Source organism: Durio zibethinus, chromosome 14, assembly GCF_047325235.1.
Source record: "Durio zibethinus cultivar Kanyao isolate XHJ-2024 chromosome 14, ASM4732523v1, whole genome shotgun sequence".
Taxonomy (NCBI): domain Eukaryota; kingdom Viridiplantae; phylum Streptophyta; class Magnoliopsida; order Malvales; family Malvaceae; genus Durio; species Durio zibethinus.
Genome location: NC_143175.1, coordinates 16165967 through 16193671, shown reverse-complemented (window position 1 = coordinate 16193671; position 27705 = coordinate 16165967). Strand labels below are relative to the sequence as shown.

The window sequence follows — 27705 nt, the reverse complement described above, 5'->3', positions numbered from 1 at the left end:
GTATGTGTATGCATTTTAAAAAAAATATATTAAGATTATAATTTCAATATATTTATTTAATAGATTTTATTATTCATCTCCATTGATGTAAATATTTTATTGAACTATATAAATTATGTGTTTTTTTATTTCATTTTGTGTTTATTATCTTCTACATATTATTTTTAATAATAGATAAAAAAAATTTTAAAATTAATTTAAAATTTAAAAATATATTAATGGACTATGCTTAACCTAACACGACAGGAAAAATAATATTGTATCTAGCATGACACATCCCATAAAGATTACGCGTGTTGTGCTAGGTAATACCTTTAACCTTCATGGTTGTGCTAACACGGTACATTAAAAATAGTATTAGACCGACACAATTTGTTGACATAAATTAATATTTAAATGGATTATATTAATGAACTATTTGACACTATTAATATCCAAAACCCTAAGGTCATGACGTATAAAATAATAAATAAAATAAAATAATAATTATTTTATATTATATTTAATTCATATCTAAAAATAATTATAAAAAAATTATTCATTTTTTTTATATTAATTTATAAAATTAAATTTATATATCTTACTATATCTTTAAAAATTACATTAATAATTTAAATTATATAAACTTAAAAAATAAATAATTTTAACTAATAAATAAATTATCCTATCTTAATTTATATATTTATCAAATATAAAATAAAATAATATTATTTAATCAAAATTTCTTCCTATTATAATATTTTGTGCTAAGTGCATCTTATACCTCTTTCCTCTCTTCCAGTAGCTTCTCTCGGACCAAAAAGAGAAGATGAGGGAGATAAGATGGCGGCCAGCGATGACACTGTTTTGCAGTTCAATACGCCGTCAACGGCGAGCCTGTTGGCGAAGGTTAACTCTCTCGTAATCTTTAACATTTGCGATTGCTACGTAAGGCGTCACGACCAAGCCGAGCGCGTCATCGGCACGCTGCTCGGCTCTGTCCTCCCTGACGGCACCGTCGATATCCGTAACTCCTATGCCGTTCCTCACATAGAATCCTCCGAATACATCTCCTAATTTTTATTTTCAAATTTTGGTTTTTTTTTTATTTTTAAATTTGTTTTTTGGATTGAGATCTTTTAGCTTATAATTAAGTTTGGATGCTTTCTCTAATTTTTAGGTAATATTTTTTAAGAGCAATAAGCTAAATAAAGAAAAAAAAAAAAAAAAGAGATAAATGATGCCAATATTGTGGCTTTTTTAAGTGAATTAAATGAGTTGATTTTCTTTATTTTTAATTGTTCCTTATAAATTGAATTTGTTTCTTATTGCTTAATAGTGTTAGAAATATAAATTATTTAGGGTAGGCTATGCACAGTAATATGAATTATTTTGGATTGAAATACTTTCATAAGTATGAAGACTTCTTCAAAAAAGAATAGAATCATGTTTGAAGAGTCCATGCTCATGTTATTTAGTCTTGAACTGCCGGAGGGGTTTGCGTTCTTGAAAGTTATGAATTCTTGTGGTTCGGAATTGGTGATTCTTATGCCAAAGTCCAAATAAGAACACAATTTTATGTTAAGTGAATAAGTAATTAAGTCTAAACATTATCTGACTCATGAAGATGAAATCTTTTGCGTTCACTGCTTTTCATGTTTGATTTCATATTCATGTTATTGATTACTGACTTAAAAAAGGTTGACTTTTTAATTGACGTGGTATAGTTTTGTTTACTCTGAAGTTTGCTAAGTAATACTAATAATGACATGTTTTCGTAGGGTCAGAGAAGTTGAGGTTTTTTTTAATTGCTTTTTTAATTTTTCAATATGGTTTCAAGTTGCTTTGGATATTGAATACCATCATAATATGTTAGTCTCCCACCAAAAAGTTAATCCAAAAGAAGTCATCGTTGGATGGTAATTCTCATCTCCCTACCAAGTTTTATTGTTTTTCTTGGAAAAGAAAAAAGGAAATAGTTGTTGAAGCTCTTCGGTTCTTTTAGGCTGTTATGCAAATATAAGACTATTTGAATTAAAAGTGTCTCATATGTTCTCTTTTCCATTGTTACAGTCGAACTGAATGACCTCCAAATACAATTTTGTATATTTCTCTAAGTACCAACCTGCCTATAATTCTGTGTAACTTTGCAGGTATTCTAATGGGCTTGGAGTCACAGTCGGCAGAGCATTGATCCATGATTTTTATTCTAGGGAAGTACCTAACCCTGTTCATTTGACAGTGGATATGGGATTTAGGAATGGAGAGGGTTTGGTAGCTGCAATAAGCTGGGGAATGCCTGAAATTTGATCAGTTGGCCCCTGGATGATTTATATTTATATAAACATCTTTAGGTGGTTGGTTGGTGGAAGGAGGGCTGCGGCTTCAAGGTTGGGTAACTGTGGATTATGGTTATATTCACATTGCTTCTGATCTGATCTGTGCTTCTTGGGCTTTGTTTACTGTCTTCTCAGTAGGGAGTGTTTCTTGTATAGAGTATGTAGCATTAGGGTTTGAACTATTAAATCATTTCTGAGAAACATTTTTAATTAGTCAATTCTTACCCCCAATAATTAAAGCAAGGACCCCGGCAATTCGTGTTGGCAAGTAATTCTGCCTGACAATTTGAGGTTCAAAGCCTTGTGTCTTGTATGATCTTTGTATTTGGGGTGTTTAGAATGATAAAGCAGTGTGGTAGCTGAAGCACACATTCCCCTCTTAACATGTATTATAGTGTGATTCGAGTGAAGAGGAATGTTTATATATTAGTTCTTATGTAGTTATGCCCTGCATGTTTTTGTCATCTTTCTTTCACCTGTTACCACATATAAGAAATTTTGATACAATCTAATTAAAGATATTTGTTGTAAAATTAGTTGACATCCTCAAGACGACAGGGGTTGACAAACTGCCAAATGATTTGGAGGGAATGGAAGTCACTATGGAAAGACTATTGGCTTTGATAGATGATGTCTACAAACATGTTGATGATTTTGTGGTGTGTAATTTTGCTCTATCTTCTTTATCTATATTCAACTGCTGCCTTATATAATTTTTGTTTTTCATTCTCAGGAAGGGCGTGTTGCAGCAGATAATAGCACAGGTAGATTTATAGCGGATACAGTAGCATCCTTACCTAAACTATCTCCTCCTGTTGATAAGCTAATGAATGATAGTCCGCAGGTTCCTACGATTAAGTTTAACTTATTTTCGAGTATCATAATAATTGTTTAAAAGTTAGCATTAAAACAAAGATTTGGTGCTTTGGTGGTGAAATCTCGCAACTCTAGGATATTAACGCTAAAATACTAAAAAAGATCACGAACTTTATTGTATTGTTTTATTTAGATAAGTCTCTATACTTTTAATATATTAAAATAAACTTTTATTTTTTGATTTGTATTCAAATAAGATTTTATATCAAACAAAAAATTGATTTATATTAAAAGCTTATTTTGGTACAAATTAAATGTTAAGAACTTATTTGAATATAAATTAAAGTTTAAAGGCTTATTTGAGTGTAAAGTAAAGGTCAAGAGCTTATTTGATGTAAGAAAAGTATATAGGTTTATCGAAGTAAAGGGGTAAAGTTTTGAGACATTTTTTATTATTTTAGCTGATATTAATTGATGTATTTTATTTAGGGAGTGTTTGGTATCTTTTGCAAGATTATTATGGTAATGTAATCATTGAGATGATTTTATTATCAAGGTGATTTTATCACTCTTGATTTGAAATCACTTTGTTTAATTAATAATTATTAATTTTTGGAACTAAAGATCATTATATTTGATATTCTTAAAATTTTAATATTTTATTTAAAAGTACAAAAATAATCATGCATATTGAAATAGTTACACAAATTAATAATTTAAATATTGTTTAAAGATAATAATTTATAAAATATTAGTAATATTTTATTTATAATAACATATAAAATTAATAAATGTCTTAATTAATAGGTGAATTAATTTTATAATATAAATTATATAAAAATATTTGAATTAAAAAATAAAATTAATATATTAAGTTCATAATAAAAAAATTATATACAAAATATTAAAAAAGTAAAAAAAAAAACAATTTATTTTTTAACTTGTTATATTGAATATTAATTTGATAATATAAAAATATATAATATAAAATAATTACAATTTTAAAAGTTAGCAAATTTTTAATTGACATATTAAATAGATAATATTAATTATTGTTAATTTTATATATTATTTTATTTTGGTGATAGAAGTTTTTATCGTTTTGTATAAAAATTAGATCACTTTCAGTGGATCACCGTTGCATAAAATCACCGATTACTTAGCAAACATAGTGATTTAATCATTAGTAATAGATAATTATAGTTTTTAAAATCCTAAGATCCTATTCTTCCTGGAACATACTTAAAACGTCTGGCTGTAATTCTTGTGGCTCTCGCTTCGCGCGGGATTTGTTGCTATTACTATACTTGTCAAGCGCCACTATGACGCAACTCGGCTTAGCAGATAAGTTGAACACAGCTGCTCAGATCCTGTAACTTCAGTCCAAGTGATAAGTTTCTGTTGCTAGGCAAATCATACTTTGTTGCTTGTGGCCGTTTTTCTCTGAGAAGGTTGTGTAATTCTTATTCGTGGTTTTAAGTTAGGTAAAATTGCAGTGTAGTTTCTATATAATTTTGCTTTTTAATGCGTTCTTTTTTCTTTAGAAATCTTGTTTATCTCGTAATTCTGTTTAATTTTGCTCTAAAGATTTTATCTATGAATGGAATAGTCGTAGGGGAATGAGAATCGGGCTTTAACTTGTTGAGGGCAAATTAAAGGTAGCCAACTGCAATGCCAGTTTATTCTTGGTATTTCAGGTTCTCACATTGGGTTGTGCTTAGTTTGAAAAACCCTGCAACATGAAACAACTTTTTCTCGTCTATAGAAACTTAATGAGGGCCTAAACAATTAAACATTGTCGTGTATTTGAATAAATCTATTTACGAGAGGTTTTTGAAATGCTTCAAAATTATCAGACGGCAACGGGGAATTGAAATGCATGAGATGTAATGATTTTATTAATTTTCAACGACTCTAATGTAAACTTAACATATTTTTTCGGTTAATGCAATAATAATTTAATAATGTGATTATAATATTTTATTTATAAATTATTTTATCTCTTCGTAAATGGATAGACTTTATATATGAGAATAATTGCAAGTCATATAATAGTTACAAATGGCTACCTAGCTGAATTATATGTCGTAGTTTCAACTCTCAAAACCAATGAAACAATGCCTCGAGCTAGCTAAAAAACATGTGATGTCTTATGATTGGTCATCATAAATCCATGTACCCCAAACAATTTAATGTCCAGCTTTTACAATGCTTCCTATGTGATTGCATCTCAAGGACGTGTTTTTAGCCCCCCTTATTACTTGTCTTAGTAAGGTTCAATTTATCAATTTTATTCTAAGATCATGAGATATTATTATATCTCATGAGAAATTGAAAATATAATAAAAATTAACAAAAATAAAAAATGGTATAATAGGTTAACAGGCCAATTAAAAATATATAAAAATAATTTTATTTATTTTATTTATCTGACAAATTAAAAAAAAATGACAAATTACATATTTTATACTTGTTCTCATTTACTCTTACAAACAATAACATTAAAATAAAAATTCAACTATAATTATGTTCTATATATTATTTTAATAAATAATATTTTGTTATTTCTTCATTATTAACAAATAACAATATTACAAAAATAATTAATGCAAAATTTGGTATTCATCTTAATAATTTTTTATTTGTTTAGTTATAAAATATAAATTATTTTATGTTATCTTTTTTAATCTTAAAATTATTTTTCAGTTATTTGTATTATATATTTTACAATTTTATTTGTATGATTTTTCTTTTTAATATTATAAATTTATCAACACAAATCATAAAATTGAAAGCCATCATCGTACCATTTTAGCTCTATGATTTTTTTCATAGATACTTTGATTGTAAATTTCGGTGTCTTTCTATTAAAAAAAATTTAGCATATTTGAAACGCCCCTCAGTTAAGATTTGACATTTTTTACAACTACATGCATATTTTACTACGTAGTAGAAAATAAAATTACTACACAAATATTTACATTAATAAAATTTTAAAACTAAAAATAATATACTGGTAGCTTTCAAATATGAATGAAATTTTACTGTTCATTTTACTTGTTTATGTTAATAAAATTTTTACTATTTATTACTTACTTTTCTTATATATTTACAAAAAATAATAATTAATTGAAATTTTACGTTATTAACTTAATTATATACATTCTAATAATATTTTTTTATAGTTGTTCTTTCCTTTTATTATGTTTAAAATTATCATAATTTTTTTTAATTATGTTAATTAAGACACTTTTTACACATTTTACACCAATGATACAAATTTTACATTTTTTCTTGCGAGTTTAAGTTTTAAAATTTTTTATTATTTATTTGATTTTTTTTTATATATTTACATGAACAATAATCAATTAAAATTTTATATTGACAATTTAATGATTTACGTTATAATAATATTTCCACATGGTTGTTCATATATTCCAATAAGTTTAGAATTATTATAACTCTTTTTTAATATGTTATGGCACTTTTTACTCATTTTGTATCAAATGATACAAATTTTATATTTTTTCTTTTTTTGTTCACGTTATTTTTTTGTTTTTAAAATTTTATCTGTTTTTCTTATATATTTACAAAATAATAATAAATTAAAATTTAACATTGCATAATTATTTATGTTATAATAATATTTTCTTACAATAGTACTTGCATTACTTTACGTTTAGAATTGTTATAACTTTTTCTTAGTATGTATTACGATACTTTTTACTCATTTTATACCAAATGATATGAATTTTATGATTTTTCTCACTTGTTTATGTTACCTATTTATTTTTTAATTTTTAGCTTTTTTGTTTATATATTTACAAAACAAGAATTAATTAAAATTTTATGTTACCTATTTAATTGTTTACATTACAATAATATCTTCTTACAATTGTTTTTATTTTTCATTACGTTTATAATTGTTATAGCTTTTTCATAGTGTGTTACAACACTTCTTACTCATTTTACGATAAATGATACAAAATTTACATTTTTCTCACTTGTTTACATTACCTATTTGTTTTTTAATTTTTAGTTATTTTTCTTATATATTTATAAAAATAATAATCAATTAAAAGTTTAAGTTATATACTTAATTATTTATGTTATAATAATATTGTTTTACAATTATTCTTACCTTCCATTACTTTTAGAATTATCGTAACTCTTTCTCACTCATTTTACGCCAAATGACACAAATTTTATGTTTTTCACTTATTTGTTTAGTTACCGATTTGCTTTTTAATTATTAGCCACATATATATAAAAATAATAGTTAATTAAAATTTTACGTTGTCTATTTAAATATTTATGTTACAATAATATCTTTTACAATTGTTCTTATATTTTGTTACGTTTATAACTATCATAGTTTTTTCTTAATGTATTATGACACTTCTTACCCATTTTATGTTAAATAATACTAATTTTACGTTTCTTCTCACTTGTTTACATTACTAATTTTTTTTAATTTCTAGCTATTTTCCTTGTATATATACAATAACAACAATTATTTAAAATTTTACATTATTATCATAATTATTTATGTTACAATAATAAACTTTTATTGTTATTTTTACTTTTCATTATGTTTAGAATTGTTGTAACTTTTTCTTGGTGTATTATGATGCTTCTAATTTATTTTATTCTAAATGGTATTAATTTTACATTTCTTCTCACTTGTTTGCATTATCAATTTAGTTTTTAATTTTAGCTATTTTTATTATATATTTACAAGAATAATAAATAATTAAAATTTTACATTATCAACATAATTATTACCTTTACAATAATATCTTTTTACAATTTTTTACTTTTCATTATATTTACAATTGTCATAACTCTTTCTTAACATGTTACAATACTTTTTACCCAGTTTACACTAAATGGTACTAAATTTATGCTTGTTCTCACTTGTTTACATTATCAATTTATTTGTCAATTTTTAACTATTTTTCTTAGATATTTATAAAACAGCAGTTAATTATAATTTTACGTTATCAATATAATTATTTAAATTACAATAATATATTATTATGATTGTTCTTAATTTTCATTATGTTTAGAATTGCTATAACTTTTTTTAGCATTTTATGACAATTTATACCCATTTTATGCTAAATGATATTAATTTTACATTTTTCTCATTTGTTTACATTACCATTTTTTTTTTATTTTTAGCTGTTTTTCTTATACATTTACAAAAAAATAATTTCTTGTTAGCTACAGTAATTTCTTTTTTTATGATTATTCTTATTTTTAGTTATGTTTATAATTGTCATTACTTTTTTTTAGTGTGTTACAATACCTTTTACTTATTTTATGTCAAATTATATTAATTTTACGTTTTTCTCACTTTTTTATGTTATCTATTTGTTTTTCAAATTTTAACTATTTCCTTTAATATTTAAAAAATAATAATTAGTTAAAATTTTATGTTGCCAATATAATTATTTATATTACAATAATATATTTTTACGGTTATTTTTATCTTCCATTACGTTTAAAATTATTATAACTTTTTTTATATGTTACGATACTCCTTACACATTTTATATCAAATAGTACTAATTTTATGTTTCTTCTCACTTGTTTACATTACCATTTTTTTAGCTATTTTCTTTATATATATAAACAATAATTAAGTAAAATTTTACATTGCTATCATAATTATTTATATTATAATAATATATTTTTATGATTGTTCTTACTTTTCAATTATGTTTAGAATTGTCATAGTTCTTTCTTAGTGTTTTATGACACTTCTTATCTATTTTACCCCAAATGATACTAATTTTACGTTTCTCACTTGTTTACATTATCAATTTATTTTTTAATTTTTAGCTATTTTTTTATATATTTAAAGGAACAATAATTAATTAAAATTTTATGTTGTTAACATAATTATTTACTTTACAATAATATATTCTTAAGGTTATTTTTATTTTCTATTACGTTTAGAATTGTTATAATAGTTTTTTAATGTATTATGACACTTCATACTTATTTTACGTTAAATATTATTAATTTTACGTTTATTCTCACTTGTTTGCTTTATCAATTTATTTTTTAATTTCTATATATTTTCCTTAAATATTGACAAAACAATAATTAATTAAAATTTTACTTTATCAATATAATTCCTTACGTTATAGTAATATTTTATTATGACTGCTCTTACTTTTCATTACGTTTAGAATTGTCATAACGCTTTTTAGTGTATCACGATAATTCATACTTATTTTATGTTAAACGATATTAATTTTATATTTTTTTTCTCACTTGTTTACATAACTAATATGTTTTTTTTTTTAATTTTTAGTTATTTTTCTTATATGTTTTAAGAAAATAATTAATTAAAATTTTGCATTGACAACTTAATTATTTACGTTACAATAATTTATTTTTATGATTATTCTTATGTTTAATTATGTTTAGAATTGTAATAGCTCTTTCTTAGTATGTTACGATACTTTTTTTTTTGTTTTACACTAAATTATACTCATTTTATGTTTCATATTTGTTTTTCAATTTTTAGCTATTTTTTTATATATTTTAAAAAATAATTAGTTAAAATTTTACGTTGCTAACATAAGTATTTATGTTACAATAATTTTTTATGGTTGTTCTTATATTCTATTATATTTAGAATTGTCATAATTCTTTCTTAGTGTATTATGACACTTTTTACTAATTTTACGTTTCTTCACACTTGTTTACCTTACCAATTTATTTTTTAATTTATAGTTGTTTTCTTTATATATACAAAACAATAATTAATTAAAATTTTATATTACCATCATAATTATTTACGTTATAATAACATATATTTTTATGTTTGTTCATACTTTTCAATATGTTTAAAATAGTCATAATTCTTTCTTAGTGTATTATGACTCATTTTACCCATTTTACACCAAATGATATGAATGCTATGTTTCCTTTCATCTATTCATGTTATTTATTTATTTAATTATTAGATATTTTTCTTATATATTTATAGAATTAATAATTAATTAAAATTTTACATTGCATCTTATTATTTACATTTCAATAATTTTTTTTACGGTTGTTGTTATATTTTATTAAGTTTAAAATTATCATAGTTCTTTCTTATGTGTTACAATACTTTTAACAATTTTATGTTAAATAATATAAATTTTATGATTTTTCTCACAGGCTTCATTAATAAATTTTTGATTAATTTTTTTAAAAAATATCATTTCTTTTACATTAATTTTTATCCTTAAATGTCTTTTTAACTATTTTCTTCTATATTTATAAGCAAATAATTAATTTAAAATTTACGCTATTCACTTAATTATTTACATTAAAATAATTCTTCCAACACTTCTTCTTACATTTAATTATATTTAAAATTTTCATAACTCGTTTTTTAGAGTGTTAAGACACTTTTATTCCATTTTACATAAATTGGTATAAATTTTATTATTTCTCTCATTTGATTATGTTAATAATTTTTTTATTTGTATTTTAAAATATAAATTCTTTAAAGTTGGTTTTTTTTCTTTGAAAGAATTTTTTTGTTAATATTTTATAATTTCTTTAGAATTATTTTTTATAATATTTTTGAGCCATTTTCAAAGATGCCAATTACATAAAAAAATTTTAAAAAATAATATTTTTAATTATTTTTTTATTTTGAAGTAATTTCATAAACATATAATAAAGTGAAAAATAAAAACTATTACATAAAGTAAAAATTATTTAAATTATGTATAAAATTTTATAAACATTTTTTACAAACTTATTACTTAAGCAGATTTTACCTTTCTCTACTTAAAAATTTAATCAATAATTGATATTTAATTATATAAATCTAATTATTATTATTTACTGACCTTATTATAAGAGTAAAAAACTTGAACTTACGATAACCCGTCTTTTATCCCACCCTTTTCTCCTTCACTTTTCTCATAATTAATTGCCTTTTAAATCACCTTCCAAAACTACGGCTTCTCCACTCACTCCTCTCTGCATTAGTGGGCATTCATGTACCGACAAAGGTGGGTGGAGTCAGGAGACGAGAAAAACTGCCAAAAGAAAAACAGTGGAAAAAGTAGTCGAGAAACTTGGGGGCGGCCTAGATTTCACGCGTGCCCTATATTTGTCTTCCTGTTTCTAAGCATATTTAATGTTTAGACGCTAGCTTAGCCTAGGTTTTCCTCGTTAGTTTCTTGCTGATTAACTTTTTTTTCCTTTTGTTTTTGTATATTGGATTTACTTGTCCTAGCCAGGATATCCACATACGGATTCATCAAAACCCGACAATCATACCATACATTTTGGCTCTTTTTCCAATCCACTCCTCTATGTGAATTTTGATTCGTGTATTTTGATACTTGATGCATGCATTTTGAAAGTTTTCTAGAGATCAATCATTCGATACTTTAGAAGGATTATAAATTGAAAAAAAAAAAAAAGGAGATGTTTCGATTATGTTAACATATTATAAAAACATTTTTTTCTTAAAAAGCAAAATTCAATTTTTGTAAAAAATATTCTGAAACTAAAATCATAAATGCATCGAGTTAATATGAAAGAGTATGCCCTTAGATTATTTTGAAAAAAAAAAAGTTTAGATAAAATTTGAAGTACCCTGATTATGTTATAAAAAAATACAGTAACAACTGGAAAAAGTTAAAAAAAGAAGGTTTAAATTATGTTGGTGACAGCGACGCCAGTGTTCAAACGGTAGATAGTGTAAAAGAAGGGATAGGAATTCAAAGAAAAGGATTAGGTCTCTAATTTCAATTATATATATGCTTATTAAATTACTAATTAACATGCCTAGAAGTTAGAATGCACTGCCAAGTGCTAAGAGACAAATTCTTGTTCAATTTGTTTATGGAACATCTTTGGGAATTGTAGAAAGAGCACCCAATACACAGTTTTTGCCCTGTTCTTCTTGACTAGTGAAACAAGCTGAGATCTGAACCTAGCTAGCTAGAATTCTATCGAGTTTGATCTTCGATGAATATTTCCGAGGGAAAGAATTCATGAATATAACAAGTATTTTAATTAGAATCTTATTGTTTCACTAGATCATATCTTAATTTATAACAATTACTTTTATGAAATGATCATGGTGTTGGCCTTTGTCTGAGTTAAATTTTTATTTTTGAATAATTTTCGGGATTAATACACTCTCCTACATGGACCTGCACTCAAGTCCCCATCCTTCAAAACTAGGTGAATTTTAAAATTTTTGCGAAAGGACAAATTTTAAGATTTGATAATTTAAAATACAATACGATGATATGATATAAATAATAAAAAAGTAACATAAATTAAAATTTTAACAAAAATCATATATAAATTTAATGAAAATTAAAAATTACATTCTATATTTTTTGTGTTAATTCAAATTATGACATAATTTTTATATAAAATATTATATAAATACATAAATTATCAATATTTTAAATTATAAGAATACATAAATTATCAGATACCCAACCACTTTCTTAAGATTATTATATATCATCAATATTTCCTCTATCTAGAATACCTAAGATCAAATTGATCAACTTCCATTTTAAATTCCCTAAAATTTGAAGAAACGACCATACAAGACTTTAAAAATGGAGCTGTAGTTGCCTAAAGACAGGAAGCACAATGACATAAGAAAATACAAGCTGCTTTTTCACCTTTTTTGGCTGGTCATGAGTTCTTTCTCCCGAGTCTAAATTTGGTGGCTTTATTGTCTTCTAGTTTGTGTTCCCACTCCCTTAAAAGAAGGTTTTCCTCCCCCCAACTCTTTTTGACTGTCAAATGTGTTACTCGTTGGTCAACCTAACTCAGTATCTCTGTCCGTAGTTTCGATCGCAACCCTCCAAATAGGATCCGAAAGATGTGATCTTTGACTTTCGGTTTCATTAATATTCTTTTTTAGTCATGAAAAACTATCAAGTTGACGAAGTACTATCACATTTTAGATTTGAATTTTGATGTTTCAATAAGATGAGTGGAAATTGTTTTTAAGGAATAATTTTTCTTATTGAAATGGAAAACACAATTAGGAATACAATTTGACTTAAATATCAATTTATTGTTTGAAAAAATAAAAAATTTGAACCTGTTCTTTAAATATAAAGATCATGCATCAATATCTATCATTTGAATAAATGTTGAACTAAATATTGCTCAAATATCTATCATTTGAATATTGCATAATATATTATTTATCAAAAGGATTGTTATAAATTTGAAACCTAAATTTAATTTAATTAATTTATATAATCATTTTTAAAATATAACATTTAGTAAATTTAAAATTCAAATTATAATACCTATAATTCTTTCCTTTATTTTTAAGTTGTAATGTTATAAACTTATTGACAAGTGGTACCACTTTGATTGGTTTGCCCTTTCCTTTAAACAAATTAATTTCTTGCTTAGCTAGTCACCACTTAAAACATTAACAATATAAAGATTGAAACATTATTGCATTCTTTAGCATAGATTTACTAATTAATTCAGATGCAAATCTTGGATTATTCACATGTCGTGGCGGGTGTTGGACTATACTAGAATATTACTAAAGCATGCACAAATGCAAAAAAAAAAAAAACAAAGAACCTAATTAAGCCACATAATTTATATAGTGCAAAGTGCACACTTTACTGAAAAACACAAAACCCTCTTTCTAAACGTGCAGATATCAAATCCAAAGAAATCAAAATTTCCAATACTAACAAAAGAGTCATAATATATATATTAATAAATTTTGTGAAACTTACTTCTTGTTTGCTCGCCGACCAAAACGTTGAACGGTGGCAGCTTTTACACATATGTCTCTCTCTTGGCACAAAAAACCAGACGATCAAACCCTTCATAAAAATCAATATAATGAACCCTAAAATCAAAGCAGAACTGATATAAATACATAAATAAATAAATAAATAAATAAAGGGTTGATTCTAATTTGCTTAGATCACTATTCAATTAAAACAAAAGTTAACTACAAAAAAGTTAATTTAATTTGCGTTGGTTCATCTTGTCTTTATATATAACACAAGAAATCGTGTCTTTTCATTTCAGAAATCAGAAATCAGAAGTAAAGAGGAAAAGAAGAAGAAAATTATCGATTTCTTTAGATTTGATTTTGGGTTTTGAAAGGATTTGGAAATGGAGGAAGCGTTGTCAGGTTTTTGTATAAAAGGAAGTGTTCGGGGCAATGGAAACAACGGAAGTACTGGAACTGGAACTAAGTGCGAGAGATGGAATCCTACGACCGAACAGGTTAAGGTTTTAACTGACTTGTTCAGGTCCGGACTTCGAACTCCAAGCACTGATCAAATCCAGAAGATTTCAACTCAGCTCAGCTTTTACGGGAAGATTGAAAGCAAGAATGTTTTTTATTGGTTTCAGAATCATAAAGCTAGGGAAAGACAAAAGCGTCGAAAAGTCTCCATTGATGAAAATGACTTGATATCTAGAGACAACAACAAGATTACTTTTTCAAAAGGTAGGTTTTTACCTTTTATTTTTTTTTTTTTGTATTAAAATGGGTTATCCTATATCTAATGAATATTAAATATCTTGTAGTCTTATATTTAAGTTAGATCTTTTCTCTTACAGCAAATTGGTTTTAAGTTTTCATGTTTAATATGGTATCAGAGTTAGGATTTTTTTTCGTTGCATTTTCTTAATTTATCATGTAAAAGGTTTTTTTCATTTTCGCCTACACGTGATGAGGCCTATTAAAGCGTGTTATCTTACATCTAATGAATATTAAATATCTCATAGTCTTATATTCAAGTTAAACCTTTAACTTACTGCCAATTGATTTTAAGTTGGATGCTTAACATTTTGATTCCCGATTTTTTTTTAGTTTTGATGAAAATTATTTTTTTTTAAGGTTTTTTGAGGTCAAGGAAAATTAGCGTGAAAGAGTTATTGAGACTTTGCAGCTTTTCCCTTTAAATTCCTTTGATGTTTAACATTTTGGTTCCTGATTTTTTTTAGTTTTGATGAAGATTATTTTTTTTCAGAGTATTTTGAGGTTAAAGAATATCAGCCTGAAAGGGTTATTGAGACTTTGCAGCTTTTCCCTTTAAATTCCTTTGATGAAACTGATCAACAGGAGAAGTTTATATTCCATGCAAGCGAATGTAGGGAAATATCAACATTTCCTTATAGAATCAGTGCCCCAGAAATGGACCATCCACCATTAGATCTTCGTTTAAGTTTCCTATGAAAAATCTTATTATTGTTGTTGTTGTTGTTGTTGAATTTAGGTTTTAGACATAATGAAAATAAGGTATAATTTTGATGTAGTTTAATACTTTTACGTTTGTAATAGTTTCTTTTTCTAAAAATAAGCAAAAAAACTTTTTTAAATATTGAAAATCTATGCTTAGACAACATTCCTCCTTTACTAAAGTTTTTTTTCTCTCTATGTTTACTCTGTTGGATTTGGTTTTCAAAAAAAAAAAAAAATAATTGCTTTGAAATTGAGATTTGCTTCCTCTCATGAAAAATATCTTTCTTGAAGTAAATAAAAATATATATTATAAAAATAGATTTTGCCTTGGGTTTGCTTGTGATCTTTGAATTTCTTGTATATATGTACCAATAAGCTCATGACTCTTAGTCAATAAAACCAAGTTGTTTGGTTTTGTTTAGACTTTTAGATCCTAAAGAATTAAGGAGTTCTTTTTTTAAACTAAACTTTTTTTACTTTGTGAAAAATAATTTGTATCATATCGAAAAATTTGTATTAAAAAAAGTAGCTGCCAAAATATTTTTATTTATAAGGATAGAGTCAAACCTGAGTATCCCAAGTCTTTGATATAAGCATTTAAAAAAAAATTGTTAATTGGCTCATTAAACATACTTTTGGTAATCACATGCATTTCTTTATGCAATGAGAGACATCCAAATTTAATTTGTTACTATTAGGGGTATTTTTAAGTCTAAAGGGAATTTTGAACTTTTAGATTGACTTGAAATGTTAGACCGACCTGAGGTCATAGTGCCATGTCAACTCAGCCACCTCACCAATTTACCTAGCGAGCCCCCCATCAATGACTTGTCATCCTCTGATTGGACAATCAACACCAAGGTTACTCGGTCTTCCAAGTCACCTTTGATCATAGGATTGACCTCAAACAGCTTAAGTTGCCCCAAATCCCTTACCTTTTACTTATAAATAAGGCTATCTAGATCCCATCTATATCATCTCACATTTTTCTACTTTTTCTATTCTCTTTCCTACTTTTCTATCTAGCCAATCTTTAACTTGAGCATTGGAGCGTAAATGCTAGGAACATCCCCAACCTTTGTTCTTAATCATTCTCTTTTTCTTTCTTGTAATTTTAGGATTTTATCTTTCTATTCAGTTTAGACAAACATTTGGCATGCTAGGTAGGGGCATTTCTTTCTTTAGCCGAGCTAAAACACCATGCATCGAGAAATAGAGTTGTTGAGGAAAAAGAACCAGTTGCAATGGCTAGAACTAAAACCTAAAGCAATCAACCCACAAATCAACCTACGCCAGCAAGCCCCATAATGGAGCAATTCCTTGTTCTTAATCAACAATTGTAATCCCTAAGAGAAATGATCCAAAGTCTCACCCCTCCACAAAAGTCTAAAGAACCTAACCTAAATACCTAAAAAAACCTCGATGTAGAGAATTATCGACCTACAATGACATTAAAGCCTTGTCGGCTTTAAGAAAAAGAGCAACATACTACTCTAATCAGCCATTACGACACCAACATCTCCACACAAGCCACTGCCCAAAAGTCTAAACAAACTGCCCCTAAGCCTCAACTGAACAAGGATCTTGAAGCTCGAATGTAGGCCATGGAAATGGAGTTGAAAGGAAAAGCCATTAAATTTGAGGATGAGCTAAAATTATTTGAAACTTTGCCCTTTATTGAGGAGATTGACAGGGCCATGCCCTTAAAAGGATTAAAAATGCTGCCCTTTGAGACATATGATGGTATAATCAACTTTTTGATCATTTAGAGTTTAATCGAACTAATATGATGATGCAATATGTAGATGAAGCTCTAATGTACAAAGGTCTAGCCATAACATTTGAAATAACAACTTGATCTTGGTATTATAGTCTAAAATTAAAGTCCATCACCATGCTTAAAGAGCTCAACCACTCATTTTTATCTCGTTTCGTAAGTAATAAAAAAATGCAAAAAACCACGTTGAGCTTAATGTCTATCCACTAAGGTAGAAATGAACATTTGAAAGATTATGGCACACGTTTTAACGTGAAAGCCCTCAAAGTAAAAGATTTAGAGCAAATTGCTATAATTATTATCCTAAATAGAGGGTTCAATAACAAAAAGTACCATTTAATGCTCACCCTTTCCTTAAAATCACCGAAAACATTAGCCAATGTACTACTTGTTATGAAAAAATATATCAACGTTGAAGCTATAATAAAAAATAGCTAAGATGAAAGAGGCTTATCCTTCCTTCTTCGACTAGAATAAAATGAAATGATTCTATGATATTCCCTTAGAAGTGAGACAATAAAGGTGCATTAAGGCCTAAAGCTTGAGCAGATAAAGACACTAAATTACATTTAATGCCTTCAAAGTAAGTATTTTGATGCATATTGAAAAGGATCTCAAGCTCAAATAGCCAAAGCCATTAAGTTAAAACACTTGAAGAGACCCTAGAAAGAGATATGTTTTTCATAGGGATATTGGCCATAACATAGAGTATAGTATTGACTTGAAAAATGAAATAGAGAATTTGATTAGAAAAGATTGGTTAAGTAGATTTGTGGACCAAGATAGGTAATGTCATAAGAGACTAGAGTTCAAAAAAAAAAAGAATCAAAGAAAAAGAACAAGAAAGAACCAATAGATGAAAAAGATGGGAATTAAGGTGGTGAAAACCAGAGGAATGAACAAGACAAAGATAAAGGTCAACCTGTAAACAACAAGCCCATTATGGGCATCATCAATGAAATAACTAAAAAAAGCTTTAGCTCGATTAAAAAAAAAAATTGATTAAGGGATAACTATGGCCATAGGGTCTTTTGCTAAGAAAGAAAAGAGTTGGAAAGACGAGTCGATCTTTTTAAAATTTTTAAAGACATTTCAAACTTTAGATGGACATCTTAGTGCTAAAAAGTTTTTGAAAAACTTAAACAATTTTTTTTCTCTCCACCTATTCTTTCTAAGTTGAGACCTGATGCTATGCTATACTTATACCTAGCTACAATATACTAAGCTATCATCTCAATATTGGTTAGACAAGAAGAAAAAAGATAGAGGCCTATATATTTTATGAGTAAAGCTTTGATAGGGTCTGAAACAAATTACTCTAGGATAGAGAAATTGGCTTTTGCTATTGTCACATCAGTAAAAAAGCTCAAGCCATACTGTCAAACTTACACAATCAACATCTTGATCGGCTAGTCACTTAGGTAGATTATATAAAAACTAAAATTATTAGGCAAGTTGATTAAGTGGCCAGTAGAGCTCAGTGAATACAACTTGCATATACTTCTTAGGTTGACTCTAAAATCACAAGTATTAGTAGATTTTATCATTGAATGCATCTTGAACCAGACTGATGAACAGGCTGGAAGGGCTTAAGAAATAATAGAAAAAGAAATGTGAAAGCTTTTTATGGATGGGTCGACTACTAATCAGGAAAGTAGGGTTGACCTAATTCTGATTAGCTTAAAAAATCTATTGTTTCAATATGCTATGAAGTTTGAATTCAAAGCTTTAAATAATGAAGCTGAATATGAAGTACTAATCGTCAGTCTGAGATTAGTTGTCGAGCTGAATGTAAAGAATATCATTATATATAGTGACTTTTAACTAATTATCGACCAAATAAATAGAGAATTTAGAGCCCGAGAAAAAGGAATAATGAAGTACCTGAATAAAAAAACTAGCACATTTGGCCACATTCTTTAGGCTAGGCTTAGAAAAATATCGAGGTTAAAAAATATATTAGCTGATTCACTATCTAAGTTGGCATCAAGGATAACAACCAATGACTCAGCTCATGTCCTGATGGAAGAGCTAGTAGAAAAAAGTATTGATGAGAAACTAGTCTACCAAATTGAAAAGAACGAGTCATGGATGACACTAATCAAAGCTTACCTAATGACTGGTGAAGTACCTAATAATAAAGTCTAAGCTAAAGCCCTAATAACAAAAGTTCTTTGGTACATCGTAATAAATGAAAAATTATACAAAAGGTCTTTTAGTTTGCCTTACCTTAGATGTGTAAACAAAGAAGAGGTGAATTATGTGCTTAAAAAATCCATGAAAGAATATATGGTAATCACTTTAGACCTCGACCACTGGTTTACAAGATACTTAAATAGGGCTACTACTGATCGACCATCAGAAAAAACATAATCAATCTAGTTAAAAAATGTGATAAATGCCAAATTTGCACATGCACAACATATTTCGTCAACTGAGCTTGTTCCCATTATTAGCCCTTAGCCTTTTATGTAGTGGAGGATTGATGTCCTCTATCCTTTCACCCTGGCCATAAGATAAAGGAGATTTATGTTGGTAATAGTTGATTATTTTACTAAATGACTTGAAGCCAAGGCCCCAGCTACCATAACTAAATCTTAGATTTTAAAGTTTGTTTGAAAGAACATAGTGTCTAGATTTGGTTACCTCAAACAATAGTAATAGGCAATGAGAAAACAGATTGACATTTTATAATTTAAAAAATGGTACTTTAATTTTAGCATTGATCTAAAATTCACCTTAGTTGCACATTCTCAATCTAATGGCCAAACCAATGAGGCTAACAAGACTATACTTCAAGCTTTTAAGAAGAGATTAGATGAAGCTAAGAGCAAATGGGTCGATGTGCTACCCTATGTATTATGGACTGTAAGGATGATTACAAAAGTTCCTACAAGAGAAACCTTTTTCAACTTGGCTTTTTAAATAGAGGCCATGGTGCTTGTGGAGATCGACCTCTTTAGTGTCCGAGTTGAGCTCAAAACTAAAAAAAGGAATGATGAGGCCTTTAGAACTAATTTGAATTTGAGAGAAGATTAGAGAGACATAGCTCTAACCAGAACAACAGCCTATTAGCAAAAAGTATTCAATTTCTACAATAAATGGGTGCAATGAAAAAACATAAAAAAAGACAACCCAGTGCTAAAAAAGGTAAAAGATTTAGGAATCGATGATCGAGGTGAAAAATTAACTTTAAACTAGAAAGGTCCCTATGTAGTCAAAGAAATTGTCCATGATGTTACCTATATAGGCTATAAGATATGAATGAAAATCCCATTATGAGGACATGGAATATGAATAACCTTAGGGTCTATTACCAATGAGGGCCATGAGGTTAAGTACCAACTTGTAATTGTTTATACTACTCTATTTCTAAGCTAAATAAAGTTTTGAGCTTGTCTAGAATCCATGTTTGGTTAACATCATTTATGAAGTCTAAAGCATCATGAATGACTGAGTAAATGGAAAAGCTGACATCTGATGTTTTGTACTCAACTTGGTTTAAAAAAGCCATCCAACTTGACACTTGTTAAGAAGTTATTACACATATTTGACAATACCGCAAAGCTAATCTTGAGAAATAAACTCATAGCTTAAGAAAGAAACTCAATCATAATACTAAACTAGGCTAACACTTGATTCATTTATCAATTTAGATTCTTAAATTAATTTAAAACCTATTTTATTAATTTTATCTCATTTATGAAGTGTCGAGCTAAGAGTTGGTTATTTGAGTTTTCAACCTTAAATAACTGAGCTATGAAATAAAGAAAACATAGGTAAAGCTAAGACTTAAACAAAATATGTAATTTCATTTTAATGTCATTTCATTTTAATATTGTTTCAAATGATAGAATTTGAGGTGAAAGTATCCTTTACAACCTTTAAACAAAAATTACAAAAAATTGATAAAAGTGTTAAAAAAATTTATCAAAAAATTGAAAAGAAAAAAAAAGAACTGCCCTAAACTTTTTACCCTTTTTCAACCTCTCTTTTTTACTCCTTGGTTGATGTTTGTAGCTTACCAAAATTTAAACTCAACTTCAGCCTCAACCTTAAAGGCATTATTGACCTCAACTTCAAGCTTAACATCATCATTATCCTTGGTAGCTTTAGTAGGAGTATGGGCTGGTTGAGACTTGATGTTGTGAAGGCTAATATCGAATAGGTCAAGGTTCAAGTTAGCGAAGCGAAACTAGATCTCTTCCAATCCCAAGTTGAAAGCATCGAAAACCTGTTTCTGAGCAAACTCTGTTTGCATATCATAAAACTCCTTGAATGCCAAAAAATCATCCATTGCTTGCTACTTTGCTTTTTCTTTTTTTTTTTCAGCTTTTTACTCTAATTTCAATGTTGCAATTTTGGCCAAAGCCTCTTTAAGCTTGAGGTTAGCTTGTTGCTAAAAAAACTTAGTTGTAGCGTTTTGGACTAACATGTTTTCAAGCTTAAAAGCCAAGTCATCCACCTTTTTGTTGAGCTCTTCCTTGTCTTTCTTTGTCTCAGCTAAAGATGCCTTCATTTTCTTGTGAGCCTCGGTGGTGTGTGACGACCCTGAACATAGTCCTTCAAGTCATACTCGATCTTATAATAATACATAAGAGCTCGGTAGACATTCAATAAACTTTGACCCACGATTTGGGAGATAGAGGTCAAGATCTGTTTAAAGACTACATAAAATAAAAACTGAGCTTAGACTTGAAAAACATAAGAAAAATTAAAAAAAATTGAGCTCAAAGATATATTAACCTTTTTCGAAGAGGGTTGCTTATACGATTTTTTTGACCACTTTGGGGTTTTCGAATGCATTTTTTGTAGAGTAGAACTTTATGTTTATTGCCACCCACTTTGAAGGAGGCTATAACTTAGTGTTCAACCTAACAAAAAATAAGAAACATTAGTCTTTTACCTTTTTTGAGCCTTTCACTTTGGGCCATCTGCTTCTGCTTTTTTTGAGGCGTGGTTGAGCTAGATGGAAATTTAAGGAGGAGGGTTAATTATTTTCACTCTTTTCGAGGGAGCATCGAATTGAATGACAGCCTTACCATTTTTTTTAGTTTAAGAACATGGATGAAATCAGTAAATTCAAACTCTTCCATCTATGGTGACATGTTTGTATAAAGGACAAGCTAAGTGTTAGAAAAAATTTAATAGAACAAACATCGCGTGAAGTTATCTCGAACCTACCTTAGTGCTTAACCTTATCGATAACAGAATGAGAGGTTAGCTTGTAGGCATCGACAACTAACTCCCTCTTTTGAGGAAGTCCATTATTTTGTCCTGAGCTTCGAGCTCGTTAATGGTAAAAAGATTGACCTAAATGTTTTTAAATGTGCCCGGTCCATTATTCACCTCCTATACTTTATTATTATCCTTTTGAATACAGAAGAAGAGTAACTTTTAACTCTTTATTAAGCTCAGACAATCTATAAATAAATTTTCATAGGCTGAGCTATGACGTAAAACCAACTCTTATCATGTGAAAGCTTATTGACTATAAAGAATTCTCTAAACAAAAGGATTGTGGGAAACTAAGTGCAACTTCTTGTAAAAAATGATAAACCCTACTATGTACTAAAAAAAATTTAAGATGAACTAAGTAATAGTTAGATCATAAGAAAAAAGAAGATTAACAATGAAAAAATGTAAAAGAAACCTTAGATTAACTACTATGGACTCATAGTACACCAAATCTTTTCAGTATCTAAAATAATAGTAACTTGACCTTTCAAAGCACGGAAGTGATGCATCGAGCATATGTTAAAGTAGTCCTCAGGATTGGCCTTACCTTTTAAGCTTTACATCACATCTTGCAAAATTATGCCTACGTCATAAAAGGTATAAAGAGGGATGAAGTTGTCTACATCATTACCTGAGACAACCTTTTCCTTACCTTTACCTTTCCCTTTCTCATCGACTTGGTTGGACCCCTATACCTGCTTTTCTTAAGCTTGCTCACTTTAAAAAGTTTCATTATCAAATGATCATCTTCTGATAAGGTAACAAGGGCTTATACTCGAATAGGAGCTGGACTTTCATCATATCAAAAGAAAAAGAAGAAGAGAAAGAAAAGGCAGAAAACTCCTCAGACTTAAGATGCAAACTAGAGTTGGACCCTAAGGGTGACTTAAAAGGACATTGAGAGAAGGTAGAAATAAAAGTTTGAGGTTAGGAATGAGAGAGAGCAGAAGAAAAAAAAAAGAAGGTTAGCCAGAGGAGTCAAACTGACCTTTGAGGTCAGGGTTAGAGGATTTTTTATGGTAGAGTTTATTGCAACATGAGGCTGATCCACACCATGATATACCTATTCTCATCTAGCATGAGCTTTATTCTCGATTGTTTTTTACCTTGAACAAACATTGGATTCAACCAAAAAGCTATTCGGCTATAATCTTTTCCTTCAATAATAGAAGACACTTCAACATTTGAATAACCCTTACGACTAAGATGACTTCTTTTTGGCTCCACCTTAAAACTTCTAAACATATTAGAATCAGAAGACATAATGAAAAAGTGTAAAAAAACGTATAAAAAAAATTTAAGAATAGGAAGATCAGTTGAAAAAAAGCTAGAAAAATTTAAGATCAATCAAATTAGGTTGATTTGAAAGTAAAAAGGCTGTAAAATGAGATAGAAGCCCTAAAAGGCCTTTTATATAGTCAACATAGAGATCAGATAAACATTCCAAATTATGCCATGTGGTAAAATGATCACCGATGATGACTTTTCACATTATCAGCCTAAATTCATTTAACTGCCAATTTTTCTCCCTCCTTATTAAATATAGATTCACTTTCTGACAACAAATCAATTTGAAAAAAGAGCATGTCAGTCACCTCAATTAAGCTATTCACATCTACTAGGTCAGCCATGCACTAGTGCAAAAGGTAAATTTACAAACTACAAAAAAGCATAAATCCAGCATTAGCTATCTTAGTAGTAGATCAGTGAATTATAATAAGACATGATGTCAGGCACACAAAACACTTCGTAATTGACTGTAGACTTGTTTGATCTATTCCTCTTTCACGTTGGCATCCACAGCCACCCACATCCATAACTTAAGATCGAATTAACCAAATAAAATTTCAAAGCCCATGCTCAAGAAACCTAAGCTCAATATTACCAAACACATATCATATATGGCTCAATGAATGCTTGTCAATTTAAAACTTAGATTGCTTAGTAGAGAGATAAAATGTTAGGGGCATTTTTAGGTTCAAAGGGCATTTTGGTCATCTTTTCTCATTAGAGATTGCCAACAAATAGTTGGGGATATTTTGGACTTTTGGGCCAACTTGACATATTAGACTGACCTAAGGTCATAGTGCCACGTTAGCTCAGTCACCTCACAAATTTGCCTAACGAGCCCCTTGAACACTGACTTGTCATTTTCTAAGTGGATGGTCAATGTCTAAGTTAGCTCAGTCTTTCAAGTCATCGTGACTATAGGGTTGACTTTGGCTACCCGAAACCTCTCACCATCAGTTATAAATAGAGTCATCTAAGTACTATTTATATCATCTCACATTCTTTTACTTTTTCTATTCTGTTTTCTACTTTCCTCTCTAATTGACATTTGACTTTAGCATCAAAACACAAATGTTGGGAACATCTCCGATCTTTGTTCTTAATCGTTCTTTTTTTCTCTATTGTGATTTCAAGGTTTTATCCCTTCAACTCAACTTGGCACAAACAGTTATATAAACCAAAGTCTAATAAGTGTCATAAAAAAACAAAGTTTAATAATTAGTAATTAAGTTTATTAGAGGTATATTATGAAGTTTTATGCCATTTTTTTAATAAAAAAAATTTATAAAATATTCTTTTAGTCTTGCTATTTCATTATTGAAATTTATTTACTTAGGACTAAAATGGATTAAGAATAGTGATGTATAACCTAATTTTAAGTGATGACCATTAGCGGGCTTTGAACAGGATATCAATTTTTTTTTTTTTGCAAAGAATAATATATATAGACTTATATTATATTATATTGATAGAATGAGATTTGAATCATGCTATTTAGACAGGAGAAAACGTAAAAAAAGAAAACCTTGAAATTATAAGGAGAAAAGTCAAAACGTAATGAACCCGAATATTTTAATTTATCACAAAATATTAAAATAAATAAACTATTTGGCCTTGTAATTATCAAGATTTCTTTATTCAATCCAAATTAAGTGATGATAGTGAAAATTCCATTTATGCCGAACAAAATGTATATCCAACCAATCCTATTAATATCAGCCCAAAAGGCCCAGTTTCTGTCCATAAACTTGGCCCAATAAAACCCATGTCCATCAAAACTTTTCTTTGGGCAAAGATTCCATGCGACTGAGTAGGCCTACATCCACCGGGGTTAACGTGCCCATATCAGACCTTTTGTTAATAATTTGTGGATTTATCCGTTTAGCCTAGCTAGAATTTCTATAAAAAGCGTTGTTAGAGTAGAGTTATTTTAAAAGTGTTATACAAAAAATCTATAGTTTGGTAAATTTAATACATAAATATTGTAGAATGTTGAAAAAACTATTTGATAGTATTTTATATATTTTTAATAAATAAAAAATAAGACAGTCCACTTTATTAAATTATATCACAAGTTTTTAGTAGAAAAATAGAAACATAAAGAAATATTTTTATTAATCACAATAAAAAATAAATAAATTTAATAGAAAATAGATAAAATAAAAAATGAAATAAAATTTTCTTTAGAATTTTGTAAATTATTAAAGAGTAAAGTGAGAACGTAAAAGATGTTTATTAAATATTTGTTATTAAATTAGCATTTTTTTAAGAAGTTTTAGTGGGTGTTTGGTCTAGCTTATAAAAGAGTTTATCTATTATAAAAATAGAAACCGTGTTTGATCTTTGAAATTTTAAAAATTTTAATTTATGCAAGAAGCAGATTTAAGTCTTTAGACAAAATTGTAAATTAAAGCGTCTTTAACAAATGTTACTTTTAATAACAAGTATTTAATGAAAATTTTTAAATTTTCAGTCTACTCTTCAATAATTCATAAAATTAGAATAGTATTATATTATTTTATATTTTATATATTTTATTTATTCAATTTATTTATTTTTATAATTAATAAAAAAATTTATTTTTTATATTTATTTTTTCACCTAAAAATGTATGATTTAATTTAATAAAATTGATTATTTTATTTTTAATTATTAAAATTATATAAAAATAATGTCAAATAGTTTTCGCAACAAATTTATAGCACTTTTGTATTAAGTTTGTCAAACGATATTTTAACTTCTCTTTACAATACTTTTAAAACAGTTCTATGTCAACAGTACTTCTTATAAAAGCTTCAACTAGGTCAAATAGGCTTATAGGTTCGGCTAAAAACTCAAATTTACTTTACGTATAAGCTAAAATTTTTAAAATTTTGAAAATGAAACATCTACCTCGTGATATTACAGTAGACAATTTCTTTCGTAAGCTAGCCAAATCTATAATTAACAAGCTTTCACGGAGAAGAGGAAACGAACAGGAAAGAAAAACCAAAACTCAAAAAAAAAAGTAGAAAGAAAGGGAAAATTGAAGAATAGATATGATAAAAATGTAGATCTCATAGAGACTAATAAAGAAAGTGATCGTACACCTTTTGGTTCTCTTAAGCATTGTCAATAACTATAAGGGGTTGTTTATTTTACAAAATGTTGGATTAAGAGGAAAAATGTGATATTCACCAAAGTTTAATTTTGGGATAAAAGGCATCTCGATTTCAAATTCCTATGTTTTGTTGAGAGTAATTTATGTTTGTTAAATTATGCATTTTTATCATATATTATTGACAACATAACAAACACAACATTTTGTTAAAAAAAAAAAAAAACATGACAATTCATGCCTTTATCTTTAAAGGAACGTAGGATTTTATATTTTTTATAAAATTTAAATTGTACTAATTATTGTGTTTATATAAGAAAAACACAGTAATTGACCTTTTTTGAAAAAAATAATTATGAACAATTATTATGTTGTTTTTTTTTTAAAAAAAAAACACAGTAATTGATTATGTTAAAAATATTACAATGACCAAATAATACATTATAAATAAATAAATGCCGTACTTGGTTATTTAAAAAAAATTGACTCAATTATTGTGTTTTTCTTAAAAAAATGCAGTAATTGATCATTTAACATGTTTTAATAAATTTACGAGAACTATTATTGTGTTTATTTTAAAATACATAGTAATTGATCTTTTTAAAAATTACTTGACTCAATTATTGTGTTTATTTAAAAGAAACACAGTAATTGATATTTTTAAAAAAATTTCTTAACTCAGTTAGTTTGTTTATTTAAAAGAAATGTAGTAATTGATATTTTTTAAACCTTATTAGATTTTAACCATTCTATTTACAACACCTAAACCCTCAACCAATAAATGAAGACCCTAAAGTAGAAAACCCTTAATCCATCATCCAATTGCCTTTGCCACTAGGTCTCTATCATCACTGTTGAGCCTAAACCATCACCACCACCACCGAGCCTAACTTTGGTAAGTCAATTTTTTCTCTTTTTCTTTTTGCTTTATGGTTGG

At 27.4% G+C, this 27705-nt stretch overlaps 1 protein-coding gene and 1 pseudogene across 1 annotated transcript; both read left to right on the top strand.

Annotated features, from left to right (window-relative positions):
* Nucleotides 1–715: 715 nt before the first annotated feature.
* LOC111295399 (26S proteasome non-ATPase regulatory subunit 7 homolog B-like) overlaps nt 716–27705 on the top strand; it is a 39314-nt pseudogene continuing 12324 nt past the window's right edge.
* On the top strand, nt 14289–15374 carry LOC111295398 (WUSCHEL-related homeobox 5-like). The gene is made up of 2 exons (XM_022888869.2): nt 14289–14628; nt 15155–15374. The coding sequence occupies exons 1-2, from the start codon at nt 14289–14291 to the stop codon at nt 15358–15360; spliced, it is 546 nt and encodes a 181-aa protein (XP_022744604.2). The 3' UTR covers nt 15361–15374.

What these genes read in the sequence shown, in the direction of transcription:
- LOC111295398 (XM_022888869.2), top strand. Translation starts at nt 14,289, where the DNA reads ATGGAGGAAGCGTTGTCAGGTTTTTGTATAAAAGGAAGTGTTCGGGGC. An exon ending in CAAGATTACTTTTTCAAAAG is followed by an intron (nt 14,629 to 15,154) that starts GTAGGTTTTTAC and finishes ATTTTTTTTCAG; the next exon opens with AGTATTTTGAGGTTAAAGAA.